Below are 24,181 nucleotides of genomic sequence, written 5' to 3'. Positions count from 1 at the left end.
TCCTGCAGGCAGATGGCTCTCTGCTTGACTTTATGTGTGTGTCTGTGCTGCGATGCTATCGCCTCCTCGGAGACACATTTACAAACACGTTGATGCGCGCAAAGATAAAGTTGCAGTACAACAGAGGAAACAGAGCATGCTTTTACAACAAGCATCTTAAATGTTGTTTTACACACTGCTGTACATTACATTGAGTTGAGCTCAGGCTGGATTCACTGAGGCTGGCTGGCTGATTAACAAAGAAGTGGAAGTACTGACGCGAAACTCTAAATATTATTTGCTTTTTGTCTTCTGTCTGTTTCTTATGAGTCTATCAATTAGTTCATTTCTTTCACTTCACTTCCTTACTCCATAAATGTGTCAGGTTTTAAACAAAATGTTATTAAAATAGCAGAATATACATTAAAGATAACGGGGAAAAAGTATTTGAGATAGTTTAAATGAAAACTATATTGAAAGAATAATGCTTTAAGATAATGCTTGATGATTCCACGTATAGAACTGACCATGTTACACATACAAACAAACTACTTATAATACATATTTAGATTCAGGGTATCCAGGCAAATTACTAAACTTCCATTAAATGCATTAAAGAGTGGACTAAAGAAAAACTAATGGTTAAAACTTATTATTTTGCATGTAGACATTTTCTGCAAGTATATGTGCAAGCATGTTTCAACTACTTGTGATTTTGGAGAAGTCTCCACGATTACACACAATATTTTGAAGTGTAAATAGACTAAAATGTTAAAAATGGCAATAAACAGAAAGAGAAAAATAGATTTTATACAGATGTTATTCAGATGACTGAATAAAGAGGCTATCATAGAATTATAATAATTACTTTAAATCTGCAATTTCACAAATAAAATTATTAACTCATCACATAAAAGAGAACTATGACACATCGTATACATCTCATACAGTATAAGGAAGCTATCATAAAACACAGCAGCATAAAATCCCCAAGATTATAGTAATTAACTATAATGAGCGTCTCAAACATCAGAACAAATAAGCAGGCTGTAATATACGACATCAGAAAACTAAATATATTCCTAAATTAAGAGCTATCTTTTGCAATTAAATCAAAGACAGTTTATCACAAACACGTCTTTATGTAATTCTGATCCGGTGTATCCACGTGAACACTGCACATGGCACTAAACACACTGAAGTCTGGTCTTAGGTCTAAACATCCTTCTTTCCTTCCTTATTTTGTCTCAGCCGTGCAGTGGGCGGGGCGGAGTGAGTGACGGCTCCTGCATTGTGCCTCTGATCCATCTGAGACTCAGGCTTCTCGCTGGTAACTGCCTCATCTGCCGCTGCAGAGCTCTCCCCACCCCCCTCCTACTCTCATTATCCTTATCTGTACACACACCTCCACTCCCCATTCCCTTTTTTTCTAGTTTTCTGTATGCATTCTGCATCTTTACTCACTCTCCCCTCCCTGCTAGCGGAGGTGGGCAAGCTTCCCAGTGCTGGTGCATCCAGCAGGTGCAGCCTCTTTCTCTCCTCCTCCCTCTCTCTTTCTCTCTCTCTTCCCTTGATCTACCAGTGTGCACACTCCGCTCTGTCTGTGCCTGCATTTTTTTCCCCCTTCTCATTCGTACTCTGTCTCTCAGCAGCGGCAGCTCAGGGAGGCAGCTGTATGTGCGTCTGCATAACAATTGCCACAGGTAAAGACAGCTGCGTCGTCGGATGTTTCCAACCCCACGGGGGGTTAGCAAGCCTTTGCTGCTGCGGTTGCAAGTTCCCATCCCGGCACGGGGCGCACATTTCTAATCATCTCCAAGAAAGCATCCTGGAGGGAAGGACGAGCAGAGGATCCCAGCAACCCGACCAACAAATCACAAGCTGACTGGAAAGAACACAGGCTTAAAGGGACTGAGGAAAAAACAGCACTCAGAGTGAGAAGACAGAATTAGTGGGATATTTTTAAACAGTGAAGCATCCTGTTTGTGTTGTGTTGCTCTCATCTTTTGCTGTCTGCTCTTTCTGTTTCAATTATTTTCATACCCTCACTGCCTCTCGTACTCTTCCGTTTTCATTGTATCCCTATGTGGCGGAATGTTCCCTGCAAATAGATGAGAAGAAGCTTTCTGAGTGCTTGCTGCAGTATTAACGGACAGTGTACGGAGACAGCAGGGCGCTGAGCGGACAGCTTGGGGAAATCTGATCCACAGCCGGCTCGAGAAGGAGCAGGATCACGCGTCGCAGTTGCAGATTTATCCGCCCTGTGATACCACTGCGCGACAACACCCCTCATTCTTCCCCCCCTCCCCGTCTCCCTCTCTCTGTCCCCGTCTAAAGTGTTGCTTTTTGACTGGATTAGGAACATTAATTGGATTCTACTGCTTTATTTTCAGCCTCACTGGAATTTAGAGCACAAGGAAGCAAAGTGGGTTTGGATCCAAAGAGTGAACATTTTTAAATATCTCAAAAAAGGAGAGGCTGATAAAAGGACAACGGGGGACAAAGATAGTGGATAATCCAAGGATAGTGCTCGACAGACAGATCTCTTGCTCTCTTTCAGTGACGAAAGAGACAGATTTTGGGAGCTGAGGGACGCTGACTCTGCTAAAGCTGATGGAATAGGCTGCATTGAAAAAGATCTTTAATTTTTTTTGTTCCTGCACAGGGCAGGGAGGCAACAAAACCATTCAAGTTTCACTCCCCTCATTAGACAATACTAACCCTTGGTGGATTGTTCTTGGAGGGGACATATATGCATGTTAAGTAGAAATAGCTATGGATTTTTGCTGCAGTGACAACTGAACACTGATGCCACAGATTCCTCACATGCACAGATGTAAATCTGTTCCTTCCCACCCATCTCTCCCTCCTCTCCTTCCTTCTCCCTGTTAGAAGCATCACTTCTTCTTCTTCCTCTTCTCCTCTGGCTTACCCTGCTGTGAACGGTCTTGAAGTTCACCGTTACCTAAATTGGACATCAGGAGTTGGGCAAGACTAAACGTGGACTAATCGGGCGATTATCCGTCTCCGCCAGCTCTCCCATTTCTCACTGGGTGTCTGAGTGTGTGTGCTTGTGTGTTTGTGATTGCGTGTCTGCATGTATCTCCTGCACCCCTCCCCTTCTCTCTATCCTTGGATTACATTTTTGTGTACGTGTTATTAAGCGTCCAATTCCTGTGAGGTATTTTTATGTTCATTCGTTCACCTTTCCCTTTGTCTCTTCTCATTGTCCGGCATTGTTGGAACCTTTCTGCCATAGGCTACCGATGCTTATCACTGGGTTAACCCTCAATGAGCCATAAAGGACGGCAGGGAAGGATGAGCGAGTGTTCTGGGGCAGCTGTTTCCGGGGCGGTGATCCTGGAGGAACCTGAGGGTTCAGGGGCTTCAGGGGGCCGCGGTGAGGGCCAGGCCCAGAATCAGGGTCCCCTTCGCTGTGCGGTTTGGCCTCGCCAGCAGACATGGCTGTGCGTGGTTCCCTTACTTATCGGTTTCATTGGTCTTGGATTGAGCCTGATGCTGCTGAAATGGATTGTTGTTGGTACAGTGCGGGATTACGTGCCGACAGACCTGGTGGATGCTAATCGAATAGGCCAGGATCCTATTTTCCTCTCCAAGCCAAGCGGGATTCCCAAAAGTCCCGATACTACCACCACCACAACTACTCCTACAGTTGATGGTGGGAACCCCACACCCAGAACTGTAACTGTTGCAAAAGGTAGAACTCGTTCCACTGCTACTACCACGACTATAAACCCTAGAGGGGGGGAAGCCTCGGGTAGCCAAGTGACCCCACGGAATCGTAATGGACGCGGACCTTCGGGTTTTACTACAACCACTGTAGCACCACGGACAACCTTCATAATTGGAGCAGCAACATCTAGCCCCTCACCGTCCAACCCAACTGTACTCCATGACTCTACGCAGATGTGGACCCTGGAGCATACTACTACTGAGACAGTCCCCACCACACTCACCACGCGGACGCACAGCCACCACAAAACACGTAAGTCACTTGCATTAGTAAAGGCTTGCTAACATCTTCGGTCTTTGATAACTTGAGTTGTCTTGGTTGAACAGAATAATGGGCACGTTCACAAATGGCATTTCACAGTTATGTTTATTTTTTACTGGCTAAAGTGTATCATAGGTTTGTGCATTGGTTACTTCTTTATCATCAAAACTGATATTTAGAATTTTGCCGTGTAATTACCATCCTGTTCTGGAAAGTGCATATTGGACACTCCAGCGTGATCAATAGCATCGATAGGAAATCTGAATAATTGCAGGACTCAATAATCAATCTTTCTGCTGAGGATGGTTGAACTGTTTCTTTGGTGCATCACATGCTGAATGCATAGCTAGCAATGCTGTGACGTCCTCATCAGCAACATAGGATGAGTTTAAAATGGTGCCACATAGGCTAAAGAAAATGTTTGCATGTTAGCATCACATGAAGGATTTATACAAACCAATGTTATTGTCAATGTTATTTTACAGACACACAGTGCAATATAAGAGTGTGGACACTAAGTAGTCGTGTTTACGTGTTGCAACCTCTAAGCTTCAACGTTGGAGTATTGACTGTTTTGCTCCTGTAAACCTTCTTGATGTTTATAATGTTGTGACACTAACACGCGAGCTGAGTGATAAGACGACTATTCGTCGCATCTGGAATGACTTGAAAAGTAAAGTGTTCTTATCCATCTAGTAATTGATGATGACTCTGTCTTCACCATGTCTGTCCTTGACTCAAGTCAAGATATGTGCACATGCTATTGATTAGTGCTACGGGTATTGTCTTGCAGCGATCAATGACACACAGACACACACATCACACACACACACACACACACACACATAGTGTATACACGCGGCTTCCTGCATGATAAATCTCTCTGCTCTTAAAATGGTGTCACATTATGTTCTGGATTTCTCTCTGCTTGTGAAGTTCATGACTCTGATCCAAGCTTGGGCCCAGACAGACACTTTCTAAGTGGCAGGAAGTGGTTATATGTTTCACAATGTGACCTTGTGCTCTTTCCCATGTCAGCAGTGAGCACAGGTGGTACAGGCATCCCATATACTGTCAATCTCTTCTTGTAGTTAAATTTAACTTTACAATTACATCCACATGTCCATGATATCACACCACTTAATGTCAAGGTCTGGACCCATTACATGTGATATATGCTGTCACTGTATGTTGTGAATTCATTTGCACTGACCTAAATGGCTCCGTAATGGCATTTAAGCTTGATTATTGTTGATATTCTCTCATCAGATAGTCTATTATAGTATGTGATATTAATTATAGCTGCCATTTATTTGATTATTTATAATTACATAATGGAAGCCATATATTAAATCATTGTTAAACTAAATCATCCCATTCTACCTGCGGTGGCTTGTCTGCTCGACTGCAAAGGTGCAGCTGCTTCTTTTTGTGTCCATGATAATGAAAACGTCCCCAGATTACACCAGAGACCCGGGAAAGTTCCCTCAGATAATTAGAAACACGGGGGGGAAATTGTGTATCATTTCATTACCAGGAGGAAAGATTGGGGCCATTCATCATCATCCTTTCATATATTAATTAACCATTAAAACATGTTTTTAATATTGCCAGCAAAAGCTGGTGGAAACCATTAAGCCTCGTTCATAATATCCAAGGAAAGATGTCAGTCTTCCTCTAGCTCGCCTGAGAAAGTTCTGCTACTACAGAATAGCCGACTCAGTCAATAACCCTAAACACCCTTCAGCCCCCCCCATCCTCTCCATTCTACCACCCACATGCTGCTTTGATTTCAAAAGGCCATCATTTTCACAATAACTTTCCATTATGTATGAATGTGTTTTGCAGTATTAGTAAATTGCATTTGTTGGCTTGTGTTCAAAAACGGAGAAAATTCTATTAATTTAAGTAGAGTCGTCCATCTGCTCTTAATGATGCTGTTCCCGTCTTTGTGCATCGCACATAGAGATGGACATAGATTTTTATGTATTGTTTGCTATTGTAAATATTTCCTAACACAATTTATAATATTTTGTACTGATGACTTAACCTCTTCATATTAAACTAAGCCTTGGCACTGCTCCACCGCCAATGAAAGGCACATTTACATCCAGAACCCCCAGGTGTCGTGTCGCTTTGGTGGTATCAAAAAGGCGAGATCTGACCACTATCGGAAAATATAACAGTTGAGACATCTTACTTCTGGTAAATGTCTCTTTGAAAACACGATTGAAATATCTAAATCTGCTAGATTTTACAGAAGCTTAAGAGATCCCCGTGCTGTAGACTGCAGAATGAAGCAGGTATCTGGGAGACATGACACCATCATTGGGAGCCAAGTGACCTCTGCACTGCAGGGTGACATGTCAGGTGATGCCTCAGCGATATTGTCAGTTGGAAATCGGATCCGTGCTCTTATTTGTCATCCCTTTTGAGATTACAGGTTATGATCTCTAATACCGTAATCCTCTAAATCAACGGAATAGAAATGAAAGAGTAAGAAAGAGTTCTGGCTGAAAGTGTTCATATATTTTATTGCTTGAATTGCTTCTTGCTGCAGAGGATTTATGGCATCATGTGGGTGACATGTCATTGTTATGTTGCTGATATAATGAGAGGGCATCTCAAATGAAAACTGTTATTGAAATAAGTCATAAGCATGCAAAGGAATGATAATAATATTAGTAAATAAGACCAAATGAGTCAATGTGCTGAATCACTGCAAAGGTTTTCTCGACGATGAGAAGGCTCTGGAGATGTTCGGTGGATTCTGGTGTGTGATTGGAGATTATTACATGATTTTCTGGCCGGTGCGTGAGAAGATATTCTGGTGCAGTGTGAGGTCTTTGTCTCTATGCTGAGCCACTGGGATTAGGTTTCAGGCAGACAGTGGCCCTGAAACCTAAATCCCGATTAACAGAGCATCAGCATGACGGTGGAAGCAACAGAATTACATTAGCCCACCTATCAGTCACACACACTCTACATGGGCTTACAAGCAGCCTGCCTGCTGAAGGATTGTTTGGATAGATGGTCTGTGGCGGGATGTTATTCATTAAGTGATGCTAATGTGATATATTTAAGGGAGCGTCTCTCTTAGCTGTGTTTCAGGACCCTCAACGGTACGTTAAAGAGGTCCGAGGAAATGCTTTAAACTACCAGCACAATCACACACAATACAGTGGTGCTGATTAACGCTTAGTGTTTATGCTGACTCACCAAACGTCACTGGCAAAAGAAGAAAAGGTATCAGGTGAAGCATTAACTATCATACGGACTACAGTACTAGAGAGCCTCTCTGAACATGGAGTGTAACACTTTTGGAAAAATATATATTATTTATGATCAGTACGTCATTTAAAGTCTGCAGAAAGCCAGGACGATTTATTGACCCTATAGAATATACATTATTGTTATTGAACCCATAATTATTGATGAGCCCCCACAAGTTCTGTGTTTCTTTGGAAATGTGTCTTGAACGCATATATGTATATTCTTAGTATTGTCATTTCAGTTCATCTACCACACATAAAATACCCCCAAATGAATCAGCAATATCCTCGTCTTTCGTCTCGCTGGCGTCAGTGTACAGTTGTGTTGCACTAATCATCTCATAGGAAGAGATTTTAGCTTTTAAACCAGATTTGAGGTTTTAAACAAGATTGTGGAGTTCACAATCTCTGCACTTGGATTAGTTCTGTGTGAGCTGCTTACAGAGTTCCCTATGGGTTTTTTTTCTATGTATGTATGTGTGTGACATGTGCACGCTGCCCATGACAATGCTTGCACGCACATACACACTCTTGTGTCCAAAGCAGCATATGTTTAAGTGTGTCTATACGTATCCAATGTGTGTGTGTGACTGAGAACTGAGATCACCATCCTTGAAGTGTGCTTGCTTCCTTGCAGCTGGAAGAGCTTTTTAAGACACAATTACTTATTTTGGGGAAGTAATGTGTGGAATAAATTAAATATGACATCATGGCACTCGATATCTATATTGTGTTGTGCCTTGTATCCCTGTAAAGAGATTGCTGGAGGGGGCTCACTGCACCTGGGTATGCATAATTCCATGATGATTTAATTCACATTGAGGCAGGATCTTGACATCATGCATGAAGCTGTTGATTAGAGAAACTTGGAAATGTCTACCTTACAAGTAATTTAACCTTTAAATTGGATTTTACTTCAACATATGGAATGATTCTGCCAATGGGACGTATACAAGGCATGAGGAGATTGGTCTTTGTAGTCGACAGAGGGCCAAGTGACCTGGACCCCAGAAGTCGGAGCCATCTGTTGTTGTTTTGTTTGGAAATGTGCACCAGTACAGCACCAGTGGAGTGTATCCTGCAGCTCTGTTTAATCGGGTGGCATGGTGCACAATACCAGGTTAATCAGTCATTTTAGAGCTTTACACTAAATGTCTTGTTGTATTTGACATTTGTTACGGCGTATTCTTCTCTTCCAATTGCCAACACTTACCCATCTGAAGGGTATTGTAATCAAAATGTCTGGGAGTATAGCGTTTGCATCTCCATTCATCTAAATGATGAATGCCCATGCTTTCTTAATTTTCCACTTCAGTGCCAAGATAACTTATAACTAATCGCACGAGTTGTTTCTGAAAGATCAAGGCATTTCTTGTACGTACAATCCACTTCAATCAGTTCATCTCCGACGCCGCGTCCGACCGCTAACCGAATGCATCAGAAACCTGACACGCCGCCCCGATTACAGTTTTAATTTGGCGAATGAAGCTTAGCGTCACTTTCATTCATTCTGATGAAAAGTCTTGCAGGGAGGAAGGCTGATGAAATATTAACGACGCGAAAGAGAAACATGTTCAATATGTAGCGGGAAGTGTAAATAATTGAAGATGGTCCTTTGACAAACTTTCCCACGCTGAGCAGTTCACCGTGCGTAATGGAAGGATTGTTTTTGGTGTTGGAAGAGAAAGAACAGAAAGTGCCGAGCTTGCTATCAGCCTGGTCCGGATGATGATGAAGTACAAAGTGGTTAAACGGCGCTGCTTACTTCAGAGGGGCTTTTAATAATGAATTCAGGTTTAAGCTGCCTTGATTAGATGAGGCTCGCTCCATTTCATTGGAGCCAGTGGCGGCGAAGGTAACGGTTGACGAGATGTAAGCGGAGTTAATTCCTTTTCTGGGATTCACCTGCGCCGCGCCGGCTCTCCAGAGGAAGCTGCCAACTGCAAGCAAACTGCTCCAATGTCCCCATTATCTGAGGAGTTTGTTTCTGACTGCTCGTGGGGAAAGAGTTCTTGTTGAGAGTCAATAAAGAACGCTGTGGCTGAAGCTTTAGTCTGTTTACTAAAACAATAGGGCCGGTTATATAAACAGCACAGGATATTGTGACAATGCAGCGATGAAGCAGTAACCTGGTGCTACGCCTGACTCACGGCGCCATCATCGGGTTATATGCCAAAACCTTAATGTCGTAACCTTTTCAAAGATTAATTCTTTAACTCACTTGGCATTCAACAGACAGCTATCAGGCTCACATTCATCATCTCTGTGTTTCGCACATTAACTCGATACGAAGGTTCTCTTTAAAATCAGGTTCAAACACCTGCTTTGAAAATAAACTAATCCATAAATGTCTTAACTCAAAATGATTTCATGAAACAGGATTTAAATTCAACCTTAAACCTGATTTTGATTCCAAATGTTACGCCACATAAGGTAGCATGTAAGAAACAGGTATTGATTTCTGTGGGTTATTAAAGAGAGGTTTCCAGAGAGGCTCTGAAGCCCTCGCTCCCACAGCCCACTCTCTCTTATTAAGTCCGTCAGCTGGCCGACTGCAGCAAACCGTTTAACACAAGAAAGCAAATAAATATCAGACTGTTGTGAGTTCAACTGTTGTCGCACCTTGTTTCTCTGTAGTTATGTGAGAGGAGTGTCGGCCGGGAAACTCCAAACACCCAGCTCACCTGAGGATCCACCAGAAAAGACAACATTGTCATTTGTTTGAATACTTAAAATGACATGTTTGCATTTTCCTGAGATGTTGTCCCGACTTATAAATGTCAAGAAAATGACCCTGTTAGAAGAAAAGGCAGAAGCAGCGTGACGAGGTCAGGGGTGAACAAAGCGTCTGACTCCAGAGATCACTGTTGGTGTCCCGTCTCCATCCTGCAGATAACACTGACCACAGTCCTCTCCTTCCTTCACCGAAGTATTAGTTACACAAACTAACCACACGTTAACCACAGAGGACGCAGATCAGACGACCCATAGGAGCTGTTTTAGAAACCGTCACATGGCATATTTGAACCATGAAGCAAAAATGTGCATGCTTCTATACCTGCATATCAAAGACAAGATGTTTTAATCTGTATATTGTGTCTCATTTAGGTCCCTTATTCACAGTATGTGTCCATTAATGTTATAATTAATGATTCTGCAATATAACATGCAGAATGTGTCGACTGACATATGTAGACGGCACCAGCCACCTGACACAGTTTGACTCTCGTAGTTAGTTTTAGTCTGTAAACATAAAATAATCAGCAGTGATGCATTGGTGTGAAGAAAAGCTTCTCCCATTGCCTTCTGCTTATTATGCTGCTGGCACCTGGCAGTAAACAATACTATTAGTGAAGATGAAATGCTCAGACGGAGATTATTTAACCTCAGTGTAAGCAGAGCTAGCAGGGAGCCTCAACCAGCTCTGCTCCACAAGAACTTCTTTCAATGGCTGAGCCGAGTGAGGGAGTTGTTTCCTCTCTCTCTCGATCGATCTCTCTCTCTCTCTCTCTCTCTCTCTCTCTCTCTCTCTCTCTCTCTCTCTCTCCCCTCCCTCTCTCCCCTCTCTCTCTCTCCACTCTCTCACCCCCTCTCCTCCCCACTCACTCTCTCAAGGTCAGCGTGTGTGATTCCTATGACCGACACACCTGCTGCTGATGTAGACTGTAATGGGTGGAGTGTCATTAAGAGCGGTTGTTTATAAGGGAGCTCTCAACGTGTTCTCATCTTCTCCATCAAAAGAACATTTGCATGTTAATAAAAGGAATAAAAGAGAATTGAATGCACTGGTTGACTTTGAACCTGTTTAGTCAAGTGAGATCGTGTAGTGGTGAAAAGACACAAGTACATTTATACAAGTGATTTACAATGTTGAGATGTTTCTGTATTTCTATATGAAGGCTCGTTAGACTTTTACTCCTGTAGTTTTCAGAGCAATATATAGTAACGTTTACATGTAAACTAACTTTCCAGGTTCAGATTTGACATTATAATCAGATTATGTACATAACAACATGCTTCACTATAACCAGTTACAGCATTAAAAGGCGACTAATGCATCAGTGACTACAACACTCTGAGAGCACAGACCTGCGGCAGGGCCAGCGGTGCGTTCACATGCTCCTCGGATGATCCAACTTCAGTGTCTTCATGAACTTTAAGCTGGATGTGGAAACAACAAGGATGCTTTTTTATTATATCGCTGCCATCATTTAACACTTTGATATCTGTTTCCAGCTCGTTATTCTGACATACGTTTCATTTCTCCCATCATTCAGACGCAACATGAATGCAGAACCAAAGTGAAATATAAACCGTGTATCTGCCCCGTGGTTCGGATCCGCTCCAAAATGTAACACGTTCTTCCTCCGCCCATGCTTCACCCTTCCTCCAGGTTTTATTCAAATCGAGCCAGTGGTTTTACCGGCATCCTGCTGACAGACAGCCAAACATTACTCCCTCGTGTTATAATAATCCAATAATAACATACACTCTGCAAAGGACCATTCTCTGCATGGTCTTTATATTTATAATGCAAAGTAAAGGATATTTAACACTATCTCTGTTTCCCCGGTCATTATTCAGACTTCACACCCAGCAGGAGATCTTCCCTCTCAGTCACTTACAGAAAATGCTTTTTTATTTGTGGGTGTGTCAGCGTCTGGTGGCACATCTTTCATGCACATTCTTGGGGCCACCTCAGCCATCCTCCGTCCTGTAAGAGATATTGATCTCAGTGTGATTGTATCCTGGTCTTTTGCCACTCAGCAGTTTAGCAGGCGGTCCTGCGAGCGAGCGGGCCTGCATTCGGGAGTGGGTCTGATTATCCCGAGCTCGCTGCGGTTATTTTTAGCTTCAAAGATTGTTGCCAGCGTCTCTCTTGGAGGCTGCGTGGAGCTGGCTTTTCTGGTAGAGGCCTTTGAGCTGACAGCGCTGGAGGAAATAGAACAAAGATGCACAGTGGAGACAGTCAAGACAGAGACTTAAGTGTCAGAGGAAGATGGTTTTATTTTGGAAACATTACAGTTAGGAAGGATTTAAGATGTTAAGCTCACTGAAAAATAATTTCTTATGTTGCGTTTTTTTGGGGGGGGATGCTGCCATTGTACTGTATCTTATTATGCTAAGAAACCTCAATGCTGTGAGTCCAAAGATGTAGGAGGCAATGTTCCAGGAAAGCAAAGCTGTTAAACCGCACATTACTTATTATGTTACCACACAGGAGGTTTCCAGAAGGTCACTGTCACCTTGATGGAAAACACACCTCAATCACACACTCTCTCACACACACACACACACACACACACACACACACACACACACACACACACACACACACACACGCACGCACGTCGGTTCCTCTCAGCTCCGTCCTTGGGGCAGATGGTTACATCACTTCTCTTTTGGAGCCTGACATGGAGCATGTGTTTGTGCTTGCTTTTTTTTCTAGACCTTATCAATACACAATTCTGTCTTGCCATGTTTTCCCCCTATGCCCACGGTGACATCTTCAAATAGTGTGTTTGCAAACAGACAAACAAACAGTTCACAGATATCTTCAAATTACAACGTCGTAAAACAAAGAAAAGCAGCAGATCCTGGAAGCTAGAGCTAAATGTTTGGCATCTTCCTGTGAGAAATGACTCTCTCAATCAAAGAAAGTGTTTTTGCAGTTAACGCTCTTCATCGCTCGCTACCTGTTCTCTCTCGCTCTGTCTATTGCTTTATCCCTCTGACCTCGGGACAGTCCCGACAGCTGTGACAAGCCTGGTGACCTGCTGGGTTGTCTGTCCGTATGTGTGTGTTTGAAAGAGAAACAGATCCACTGATGACAGGTGGACGCACTTGCTTTCTCTCCCCAGGCAGTGTGACTCAACATTTGGGAGACGAAGGGAAAGAAAAAAATTCTAAATACTGTACAAATATCCTATAAGTAGCGCAGGGGGACAAGAAGCAAATGGAGGGACGGAAACGGAATTGAGAGGTTTGAGTCGAGGAAGGAATAAACGGAGAGAAAAATGGAGGACGGGGAAGTAAAAGCATAATAATAGGGAGGAAGAAATGCATTGAGGAGGAGAATTGGCAGAAGGAAACCTTTCCACTGTGCAGGATGAAGGAAAGCAGCCTCTCATCCATCCAGCAACACTGAGCTCTTCCTTCACTCTGCCTTCATCTCCTCCTCTCTGCCCACTCGCTTCATTTACATTTACATTACACCCAGCTGGAGTTGATTTGGTGGCAAGTGATTGATGGCGAGTTTCTTATGCTGTTTATAGAATTGGGCTCAGGGGGTTAGCAGTGTCAGCTGTTTGCAAGGTGGCGAGCGCAGTCTGAAACTATACGCTTTGCTTGTGTGCTACTAAACTGCTAGCTGCAGTGGTGGCACGTCTGCTGCTGGTCACAGTAGAGCTGTGACGCTTTCTAAATGTGACCTACTCATACTGGACTTCATATGATAACCTAAATTAGAAATGTATAAAAATGTAACAAAAAAGGGGCTATACTATGTGATCACAAGCATGAATTCCATTAAAATCATTACATTCACAAATGATTATTATCAGTCCTTATTCTGCTCCGACATGGCTGATGCTGGAAGGATTAAGGTGCATTTGTGGCACACAATGACCCGACCTGCCCTGTGGAAAGCAATGCTGTCAGGACAGGGCTTTTGTATGTGATACCAGATGGCTGTTCATGCAAAAAGATCTCCCTCAGACCCCGCACAATCAACTGGCCGTCAAAATGTGACACATAGTTACTGGACGGTAATAACAGCTGACTAAAACACAGTTCATTTGTTATGCCTTTTTATGCAGCCGTAGAGTAAAAACAGCTCTGCAGCTCAAACAGACAAAGATGTCGGTCGACACATTGTGTAGGGTCGCAGTCCTTCTCTGGTTTTCCAGCTTTTCCTCACAGATTCAGTGAGTATTCAACAGTCAGCTTGTAAAGTGATTGGATATTGGCCTCCACGTAAAACTCCTCCCAGCCTGTGTGTGTGTGTAGCATACACTCTACGTGCATTGGGATCACAAACACACCCTCCACACACACACTCTCATGCACAGGGTGTTGCCAAAGTAGGTATGCATTTCTGTCTGCGTCAAGTAAATGAAGACAAAGGACTGCGGAAGAGGCTGTGCAGAGAACGTACGAACATGTGTTCAGTAGAGGAAACAGTAGGAACAGAGAGGAGAGTAAAAGTCCATCATGTCATCCTTTTTCTTCACACACTGTTCATGTCTTGGGTTGCAGGGGGGGGGGTGCATATCCCAGGATGCACTGAGAGAGGCAGTGCAATTGCAATTTATATTTTCCATTTAAGCTAGGCTGCATGTGTTTGCAGTGTGGGAGGAATGTAGAGCAGTCATAGTTCACCCACACACATGCAGCATCCACACAGAGAAGACCTGCACAGACAGGTTGGGTGTCTTCTCAAACTCAAGACCTTCTTGCTGTGCAGACTGCAGTTCAGTCAGACACACAGTGATGTCAAGAAGTGTCCATCTGTTATGCCAGCTCTCTCTCCAAACAGAATGGAGCCAGTGGGCAGCTTTACCAAACCAAACAATGGCATGGCCAGTGCAATTTTCCATTTTAAATGCCAGTGTTGGCCAGTCGGTCGGTCGGTCCACCATCTTCTCCCAGACTCAAATATCTCAACAACTATGTGATGGATTGTTCTGATGGACCTCGACACAGGAATTCAAAGTCCACTGAGTATAAATGTTAATAAACAGGTCAAAGGTTTCCTGTTATCCAATGAAATAATTCAACATCTATGATATGAAATGGCAGAAGTTGATTTGATTGATCTTAATGATGTTTGTAGTCCCCTGAATCTTTCTCTACCTTCACCATGAGACTCAACACAACCTCAAACACCAGAACAACCTTCCCGTTCGCCCGAGGCTGATCTGGAATAACTTTGGTGATCTCTGAACTTCACACGTGCCTTCATCACGTTGTTTGTGACTTCCTGTGCATTGCTAATTAGTGCCTCTTAACAAGCTAACACGCATATCTAAGGTGGTGATACAGAACTGAAATACTGTCATTACGTTATAATAAAAACATGTATCATCCGTGACAGGAAAGGAACTCTGGTCTGAAAGTCGGATGTGCTACACCGCCCACAACCGTCCTGACTGAACATATAAAAACGCTTTTACGTGCACTTCATGTTGTCAGGGAATAAAGCTGCTCTGTGCACATGTACATGTGATGGGATGTTACTCCTCTGGTCAGCTGATGTATGAGCCACATAGCGATGCATGAATGACAGTCAAGGACTGAAGTGATGCAGCGCTTCAGCAGTCAGATGCAAAGATTTAACTTTTTCACCATCATTATTACTAGTTATGTTTTGTTGTATAAGAAGCTTCAGAGTTTTATCCTGTTAGAAGGCATCTAGTTCAGACGTGCTTCAGTCCAGCGGAGATGAACACGTCAGAGTCATGAGCTGTCAACACTCCATCCGCCACTTGTCAGCAATGACTGATGTCCAACGCTCTTCACAAATCACAAACACACACTAACTGCAACACATGTATGCACACACACACACGTACACACCCCCTCCCACACACAGACATCTGGGGCATCACTCTCCTGGCTCTGTGCCCTGCGAGGAACACAGAGGAAGATGGACAGGCAGGAGCTGTCAGGGATAACGCGGGGACACGGAGTCGGCTTCTCACTTTAAATAATGAAGCACATGTGAAGCGTCAACTCAGCTGCGATTAGATCGGATGATAATTATCTCAGCACAAGTCAATCATCCTAATCAGGCTGTGATTTGCTGCTTGGGCTGGAGAGGATGGAGAGTAAATGAAGACTGTTTGGAGTTTAGTTAATAACTACTTTCCTACTTTTCTGTGTAAAGAAATCATTTATAGATCTCGAATGGATGAAACCGGCGGATGCTTTCTTAGTAAACTGTGAGCTACAACCGTCACACTGTTATCTGCCCTGTAACAGTAAATAAATTGTAGTTATCTTAAACTTTGGCTCCCGACGTTCCTGGAAAGACAAATAAAAGACTTTTCCAGCTGAATTGTAAAAGCGCACTGCTTCAATCACTCCGTCTCTCAGAGTCTGACATGTGTAAGAGAGAGCGCTTCAACTGAACCACGACTGACCTACATTAACGCCGGCTCTGTCTTGTGTCTCTCTCTATCCCATTAGCGCTCCCTTTGGCATGCGGCAGCCTGCGTCACCGTAGTGTTCCCACATGCAAGTGTTGCCAGATCAGAAGGATCATTTCCGGCCCAATCACAATTCAAAACTTCCATAAAAACCAGAAACTGCGTGTAAAACTGTGGAAACATTGGATAATAGAAAAGACATCATGAGCATAATAAGCTTCATATCCAAGAAAAGATAAAACGTTAGATAAACACACAATGAGTCGATCGAGTGGACACAACAACGTTTACTGAATATCTGTGTTTTTAAACATAAAATATAATCTTTTTTGGTAATATTTTCAAAACCCCATGGAATGTTGACAACAGGAAAACACATATCTACATTTCTCCCAGCACAAATGAATTAAAACCAGCCCAACTGGCACATGTGTGTGCTCTCCTATATATTATATATGATCTATTTTAAATGACATGATGTAAACGTACTCATACGCTGCTTAAATTCTACATCAAAACCACAACATTAATAATAGATGTCTCACTTCTGCACATTGTGACACTGTTAGTGGATGTCGATGCTGTAAGAGCAGCTTCACGATGTGGTTACGTTGAGTAGAGAACATACAACCCCCCCCCCCTCATTTGTAGAGTTCTTCATTCTGTAAGAATCTTTCCCCATTAAAGGGATCGTGCTGTTGTACCTGTGGGCTTTATTATTCTCACATTTCTCTCTCACTTAAGCTTGTTTGGATTTCCTGACATGTTTTTGTTTTATACATATTCTTCTATTTTGTGTTAAAGCTGTTGGATGCAGTTTATTTTTCACAACAACCTTTTAGCTTATTGTAATTCAACACCAGAGCATGTTGATTTCTGGAAAGGGCGTTTTTGGTCCCTAAAAAGAGAGCTTCTGTAAAACCTCTGACATGGTGAAGATTTTCATTCAATATTTTTTTCAGTGTCGACGGGAAAAAGTGAGATTTTGGTTTAATAAGGCTGTAAAAGTGTTTTTACATATTTACTCCATCATCTACATCAGAGGTGTCACTTACTGCTACATTATCCAACACTCCCACTAACGTTGGCGGTGTGTGTGTGTGTGTGTGTGTGTGTGTGTGTGTGTGTGTGTGTGTGTGTGTGTGTGGCCCAACCTGCCCACTGGCTGACAGCGTTAATGGCGTTTTTGCATTTCCATGTGGCCTGAGATTTCTTTTAAACAGTACCTGTGTGGACGGGAGTCTTGTTGTAAAACATGCCTGTGCACAGGTGGACTGTATAGATAGAGACAGATATCTTTATTTCAACTCGACATTGTGGTCCCTATGCTGTCCATGTGTCAAAGTGTCCTTGGGAAAGACACTGAACCCTGAATTCTGATGGTTTTGGTAACTCGCTGCCATCGGTGTCTGGAAGAATGTGTCAATTGTACATGCAGCCGGTTCGCAGTTACCTCCCTCTGTTTCACCATAGTGACTGATAAAAACACAGCAGGGTACACGCGGATCACAGGAAACAAATGATTTCCTTAAAAAGAAAAATCCCTTTTATATGTTGGATGAGAGGCAACAGTTAAATGTCATGATACATCAGAGTTACTCGTGTAATCTTGTCACATCCTCTTCATATTCAGTTTCAAATTGCACATTTATATAGAAACAGAATTCTCTGCATGTTTTCTCTCTGATTACTACATGAGATACAAAGACAGAGTTTAAGGACACACGTTGATGCCATGCGTTGGATCGTGCGTGCGTGTGAGGGATCGCATATGTGGCTTTGCTTTGCAAGTTTGTATCTGAGCCAGCGATATTATATCTCATTCCAAATAAGCCGTATGTAAAGCAAAGGAAATGTCATCTGGTTTGAGTTTCAGATCAGGTTTGGTGCAGTATTCTGATCACTTATACAGACGTCACACTGCACAGAGACCATTAACCTCTTGAACAGGGCTTCAATGGGATTAATGTGACTTCACTGCTGACCCTGTTCTCTCTCTCTACCTCTCTAAACCTCTCTCTCTCCCCCCTCCTCCTTCATAACAACACAACTCACCATTAAGCTTCTCAGTTTGAACATCAAGAGACGAACAAACTGTTTGTTCCCCGTTATGAAAGGCTCGTCCGTGACACTCTGGACCCCAATCTGCATTGTCTACATTCATATGGAGCCGCATGCAATTACTTTTCTTTGGTTTTTAAGCTTTCCAATCCAAAGCAAAGAAGTAATCCCCACCAGACAATCTTAATATTACACTTTAGAGAAATATTCATAACCTCTATAAGGAGTCCTTTGAGCTTCTTCTGCTGAACAACCTGCACAGTGCTGGGTGAGCGAATAAAGGGTTCTCATGTTTAAATGCTACACTTGATATAAAATCAGATCATTTGTACTTCATAATTGTCAATTCTATAACGCTCGTAACATATTAGAGGTGCAGTGGATTACTCCCACAGATGGATTGTTGATATTTCATCACAGCAGGCTGACTGGCTCCGATGTGTGAACATTGTAAACCTGATTGCTACTGTTTGTTGTAATGACTTCAATTTCCTTTCATCATGACGCAAATGGGCAAATTATGAGATCATAAGAATGTGCAGGAACATGTGCATGTCATGATGTATTGTCTTTATAATCCCTACATGACCTTAACAAAGCTGTGTAGCATGTATATTATTTAACAACCGCCTCTTAGAGCAAAGCCTTTTATGTTTAATATTAACGGTTCTTCATACCTGTGTTGCATTCATTGTCGCAAGGGTGTCCAATGTTAAGAACAGTCACAATAGAAGTCAAGATACAGTATGTTGTTTGCAGAACTCAGTAAAAGTTCACACACATCTTCTGTCTATAACGACGGCTGTATGAAACTCCATCCTTCCATTTTCTTGTCTTTCTTTCCTTCCCTCTCTCCAGCCATCAGTCATTTCTTCATTTCCAACGTGCCTCCTTCTCTCCTCTGGCATTCGAAATAAGAGCAAATGCCATCTTGCTTCTGGAACTCTCTCGCACACTCATTAGTGCCAGATACCCTCCGGCAACCAACATCCAAACACACATTAACCTTTACAGAAATGTTTTTTTTCCTCCCCTCATTCTCTTCCTGCTCTCTTCTCTCTTTCTCTCTCTTGCTAAGACTTTAATTTGCTGGATAACCCCCCCCCTCCCCCCAATCACTCCCCCACATCCTATTTGGCACCAGATAGGATCATTTGGGGGATTTTGGGCAGCAGCTTTGTTGATATATGACTTGCATGCGAGGCCTTGTCCAGCTGTGGCAGTTACTGCTCCTTTGCGACAAAGCGGGAAAAATAAATGCAGTGCATTGAAACCTTTGTGGCTCTCCATTAATAAACAATGAGGTTACTGTGATTTATGGAGATACGCAGGTTTGTGTGAGAGAACGTTTTATGGGACTAAAATGTTTTAAAGGAGATAAGAGAAATTTAAAGAGACAGGTGCATCCTACTTCAGGCCTTTTTTTTACTGCTGATATTTGCTCTTCATCTCCATCCTTCCAGTTTTGGGCCACAAATTGTGCAGAAGCCTAATATCTGTGTTTAATGTCTGCAGGATGAGTTGGCATATTATTGCTCGTATTTTTCAGTTCTGCTACTTTAACTGAAACAAAACCCACCTCAGTCCAACTTCATTGACTACACGTATGGATTATAAGCAGCACTACAATGAGTCCAGGTGAGGTGATGATCAGCCAGGAAGAGAGGCTGATGAAGTTTAGACATTTATAAAGGTTGTCTTCTTGTCTGTTTTAGGTAAACAGTCTCAAAGAGTGTCCTACCCGCAGGCTGTACAAGTAAACTCTGTTTAACTCAAGCGAAACAACTCAGTGTCAAGTCTTCTAAAAAGACAGAGTATTAGCATTAGTAGAAGCGTTTGACTCAGGTTGCTGACAATGATGCATACATTGGAACAGTGTAAGAAGATGGTTTCTGTGCCAACACTATAACGATGAATTATTCGATGTTGGGTCTCAAACTCTTTAGGTCTGTCACACTTGCTCGTGTCATAACGAGAGCTAAGCTCCACCCCTGGAGGAAATGAATGCTCCATATTTCCAAAGTCATTGTATATACCGGTCGTGTTTCATTGAGGCGATGATTGAACAGGACCAATTAACAACCTGCCTCCACAAATCCCTTCAAGATATGTCGGAAGTAAATTAAGAAAGGACTGGCACTTTCTAAAATACTACAGTATGTACAACCAATTTACAAGAGTAAACTTGCCTGAAGGAAGTGAGATTTAATTACCACAACAGGTTGTGTGCATGCTAACTGACGTTAAATGTGGGAGTGAAGATGGTGATGGGTGTTTGTGGAATAGTTTTCCTTCAGCGTATCTCTGTTTCTGTCAAAATGAACAGCTCCGTGTCTTCAAGTGCTGTCACTGCTGGGTGTCTGGAAAATATTTCAACCAGCATCATAATCAGTCTGTGCAGCTTATTTTTCGTGTCTCTCTCCCGACGCTTTTGAATCATGTTTGCTTGCTTTTCACTCCCTTCACTTCCAGGTTACCTAACTTCACTTCATGTCATCACCAAGGGCTCTGAGAAGTTATGTTGTCAGTAGGGATAAACATTCATACACACTCACACACACCGTTGGCCATTGGGAGCAGTTTTGGGTTCAGTATCTTGCCCAAAGACACTTTGACATGCTGACTGCAGGACTGGGGATCGAAACACCAATCCTCCGACCGGTGGACGACCACTCCACCTCCTGAGCCTCAGCTGCCCGCTGTACCAATCCACCTGATGATGTTTGAGTACTAAAGAAAGACTACATTTTATGATGGTTAGTAATTTAAAAAAGAACATTATATTAAAGAGAAACTCGATGTGTAGCCATGCCCGTTGTTCCAAAACCCCAAAAGTCCAAAAATGTCCTAAAAGTCCATTTGTCCGACAAACAAACAGCCATTCCTTTGAAAATACACACCTGCAACAAACTGAAGCTAATTATTATGCAGAATGACGTCCGTACTCTGCCTCTTATTGGCTTAGCACGATATTCTGACCATCACCTTAACCTAACCTTAGTTTCTGAGCAATGGGCAGTCCCCATGGAGGTGAGGGCATTTTGGAATTCTTTTGTTCTAGTTATCTGTTATTTCTTTTATTTGATATTCTGGCAATGCTCTTTCGTCTGCCTCCTCCACCAACACCATCCCACATCCCATATTAATTCTTTCTCTCGCTCTGCCTCTCTCCTTCATCTCATCTCTCCGGCCCCGTCTGTTCTCTCCTCTGTCTGGTTACATGGACGACCAGCTGGGCGTGGCCAGCTGCTGCCTGCATCGCAGCCTCAGTGGTGAGAGTTTCAGTGGAGTGGCTATGAGAGGACCAGGGGGCCAGAGAGTGATGGATGAGCGTTCCTCCGGCCCTCTCCTTCTCATTCCCGTGACCACTCTCCTCTCATTGCCTTCCCGGGGCTCGGCTTTGCTGGTAATGGCTTGAAACATGATATGAGTCTAACCTGGTGTTTGCCGAGGGAGAGGGAAGGAGGCCCCGAGCCAGCCAGCGTAAAGCCTCAATCTGACAGAGCAGAGAGGACTTCTGCAGAGAGATGATTCAAAACAGGGGGGGCCAGAACAGGTGGGACTGCACAGATAATCAGGGAGGGAGAAGAAAGGGAACATACAAGAAGAATGTTTAAAACATATATGAAGTGTGAGAAGTCTCCATCTTTCTCCTCTTTATTTATTTATGTTAGTCTTTACATCCAGAACCGTAAAAGGGTAAAACCATTATTTATAAACTATAATCGTACAACTACATGTAGTTTCTCTGTGTTGCCTCAACAAAGACACTTCTACAGCCACAAATAAATGTGTTTAAAAGCTTTTAGCAGTTGTACAATAACCGCGTCGCCTCATTAATCCTAAAGCAAGCAACAACTGTTGAACAAGCATAATATTTGGGGATGAACAGAGAGTTAATCTGGAAGCATCTTGACTGAAATGAGAAATTAAAGCATTTAAACGTGAAGACGTATTTAAATCAAGTGTTGGAGATACATTATAAAACACAAGTTTGCACTTAAATGGCCTTTTATCTACAGTATATATTTAATATATTCAGAAACTGATCTTGGTGGCGCAGTTAGCATAAATGTGTTTTAATACCAGCTGTCATTGTCCAATTTGAAAATGAGAAATGAGAAAAACTGGTGTGTTTGTCCAGTCAGGTGTAGGAAGGATTCGTGTTGATGTCTTAGTGAAGGAGACAACTGATAATGTTCTGTATGTTTTATATAAACTACTTCTTTCAAGAAATTTCCAAACAAAATGAGTCCTGCCAGTTCACAACAACGGGAGCCAGAACTCGCCATCTTTTGATCTGATTATTTGCAGCACCGCGTGATGCTGTGGATTCCAGACTAACGATTGGGAGACGACACCTTTTGGAAAATTGTCAAATCGATAAGTTCTGTGTTTGCCATGTTTGTGGGACATACAGAATATAAACATATGAAACACATGAAAGTGTGATCCTTTAAACATCACTTATAATGAAAATGAGTCACTTCCTCCTCGTTATCCATCCTGTTGCTCTGTCAGATGTGAAGGGCTCAAAAGCAGTTTGCTTCTGGCGGGGACCACCAGCAGAAGACAGGAATAAATAAATGAGTGAACGGTTTGTTAAGAAGGGCGACAAGAGCGGGCAGACAAGTTGAGCTGAAGGGGGCTCAGCTGGAGTGTCTTTCTGAACAATAGAAAGCTGACAAAGAAGTAAATTGGCAACTGAACAGCCTCAAACAAACACACCACTGAGTCTCTGCGGCCGATAGGCGAGCAAACACACAGTTACAGCACGACTGAGTTTGTGTGCAAGTGTTATTGTGTAATTGACTGAATGTATGTTATTGTATAAGTGTTTAACCTCACTGAGTGATGCATGATGTGTGAGTATCTGCACAAACATTAAACCCCACAGTGTCAACAAATAATCTGAATCATATCTGGAATCCCTCCGTGTTCAAAGAGCACTACAGTAGCTTTTAATTCATTAATGATTCTTTACTTTCTACCAAATGTTTCTGAAAATTGTCACAAGAAAATAATAAGAAAACAACGTTAATTTTCATTTTTATTTTTTTAAGAAATAGAACAAAATATAGAATATAAAAAATATATATAAATAAATATATACATTTTTAGATATATATATATATTTTATATATATACACATATATATATATATATATATATAAAATATATATACATATATATATATATATATATATATATATATATAAATAAATACACATATATAGTATATCTGCGTTATCTTACATGCTGCTTTCTAAAGCAGTTTCTAAGGCCTTGCACTCATCACTTGAGTTACACATGACCTATATAACCACATCATCACAACCCATCTCTGTCTAAATCCACATATTGAAAACTGTATCTCCAGAACCTCTCCAGTTACTAATCCATATTAGCAAACCATCAGAGGCTGATCCATCTTACCTGATCAGACGCATCTGTCCGCAGCATGTTTCGCTGATACACGATAATGTACAGTCATGCCTGGAAATGCTCTATACTGTACTTCTGCTAATGCCTGTGCAAAGTTATGCACACATATTAAAATGACTTTACATGAACATGTGCACATGCTTTTCTAGTCTTTCCCCGTTTTATCGTTTCATTGCCATCACGGGAAAGCATGTAGAGCTAAGCAGATGCTGATGCTCACACACGTGCACATACACACACATCTCGGGGCAGAAGCTGTT

At 42.3% G+C, this 24,181-nt stretch overlaps 1 protein-coding gene across 1 annotated transcript in view; it reads left to right on the top strand.

Moving 5' to 3' along the window:
- The first annotated feature begins 2,762 nt into the window (after positions 1-2,762).
- The window catches only part of nrg3a (neuregulin 3a), a 297,282-nt gene continuing 275,863 nt past the window's right edge, over positions 2,763-24,181 (top strand). The window contains exon 1 of the mRNA XM_029450035.1: positions 2,763-3,985. Coding sequence (XP_029305895.1) covers positions 3,271-3,985 — 715 coding nt within the window. The 5' untranslated portion in view covers positions 2,763-3,270. The remainder of the gene's footprint in view (positions 3,986-24,181) is intronic.

Source organism: Cottoperca gobio, chromosome 15, assembly GCF_900634415.1.
Source record: "Cottoperca gobio chromosome 15, fCotGob3.1, whole genome shotgun sequence".
Lineage (NCBI taxonomy): Eukaryota > Metazoa > Chordata > Actinopteri > Perciformes > Bovichtidae > Cottoperca > Cottoperca gobio.
Note: the sequence above shows the minus strand (reverse complement) of the source record. Positions and strands in the feature narration are given on the sequence as shown.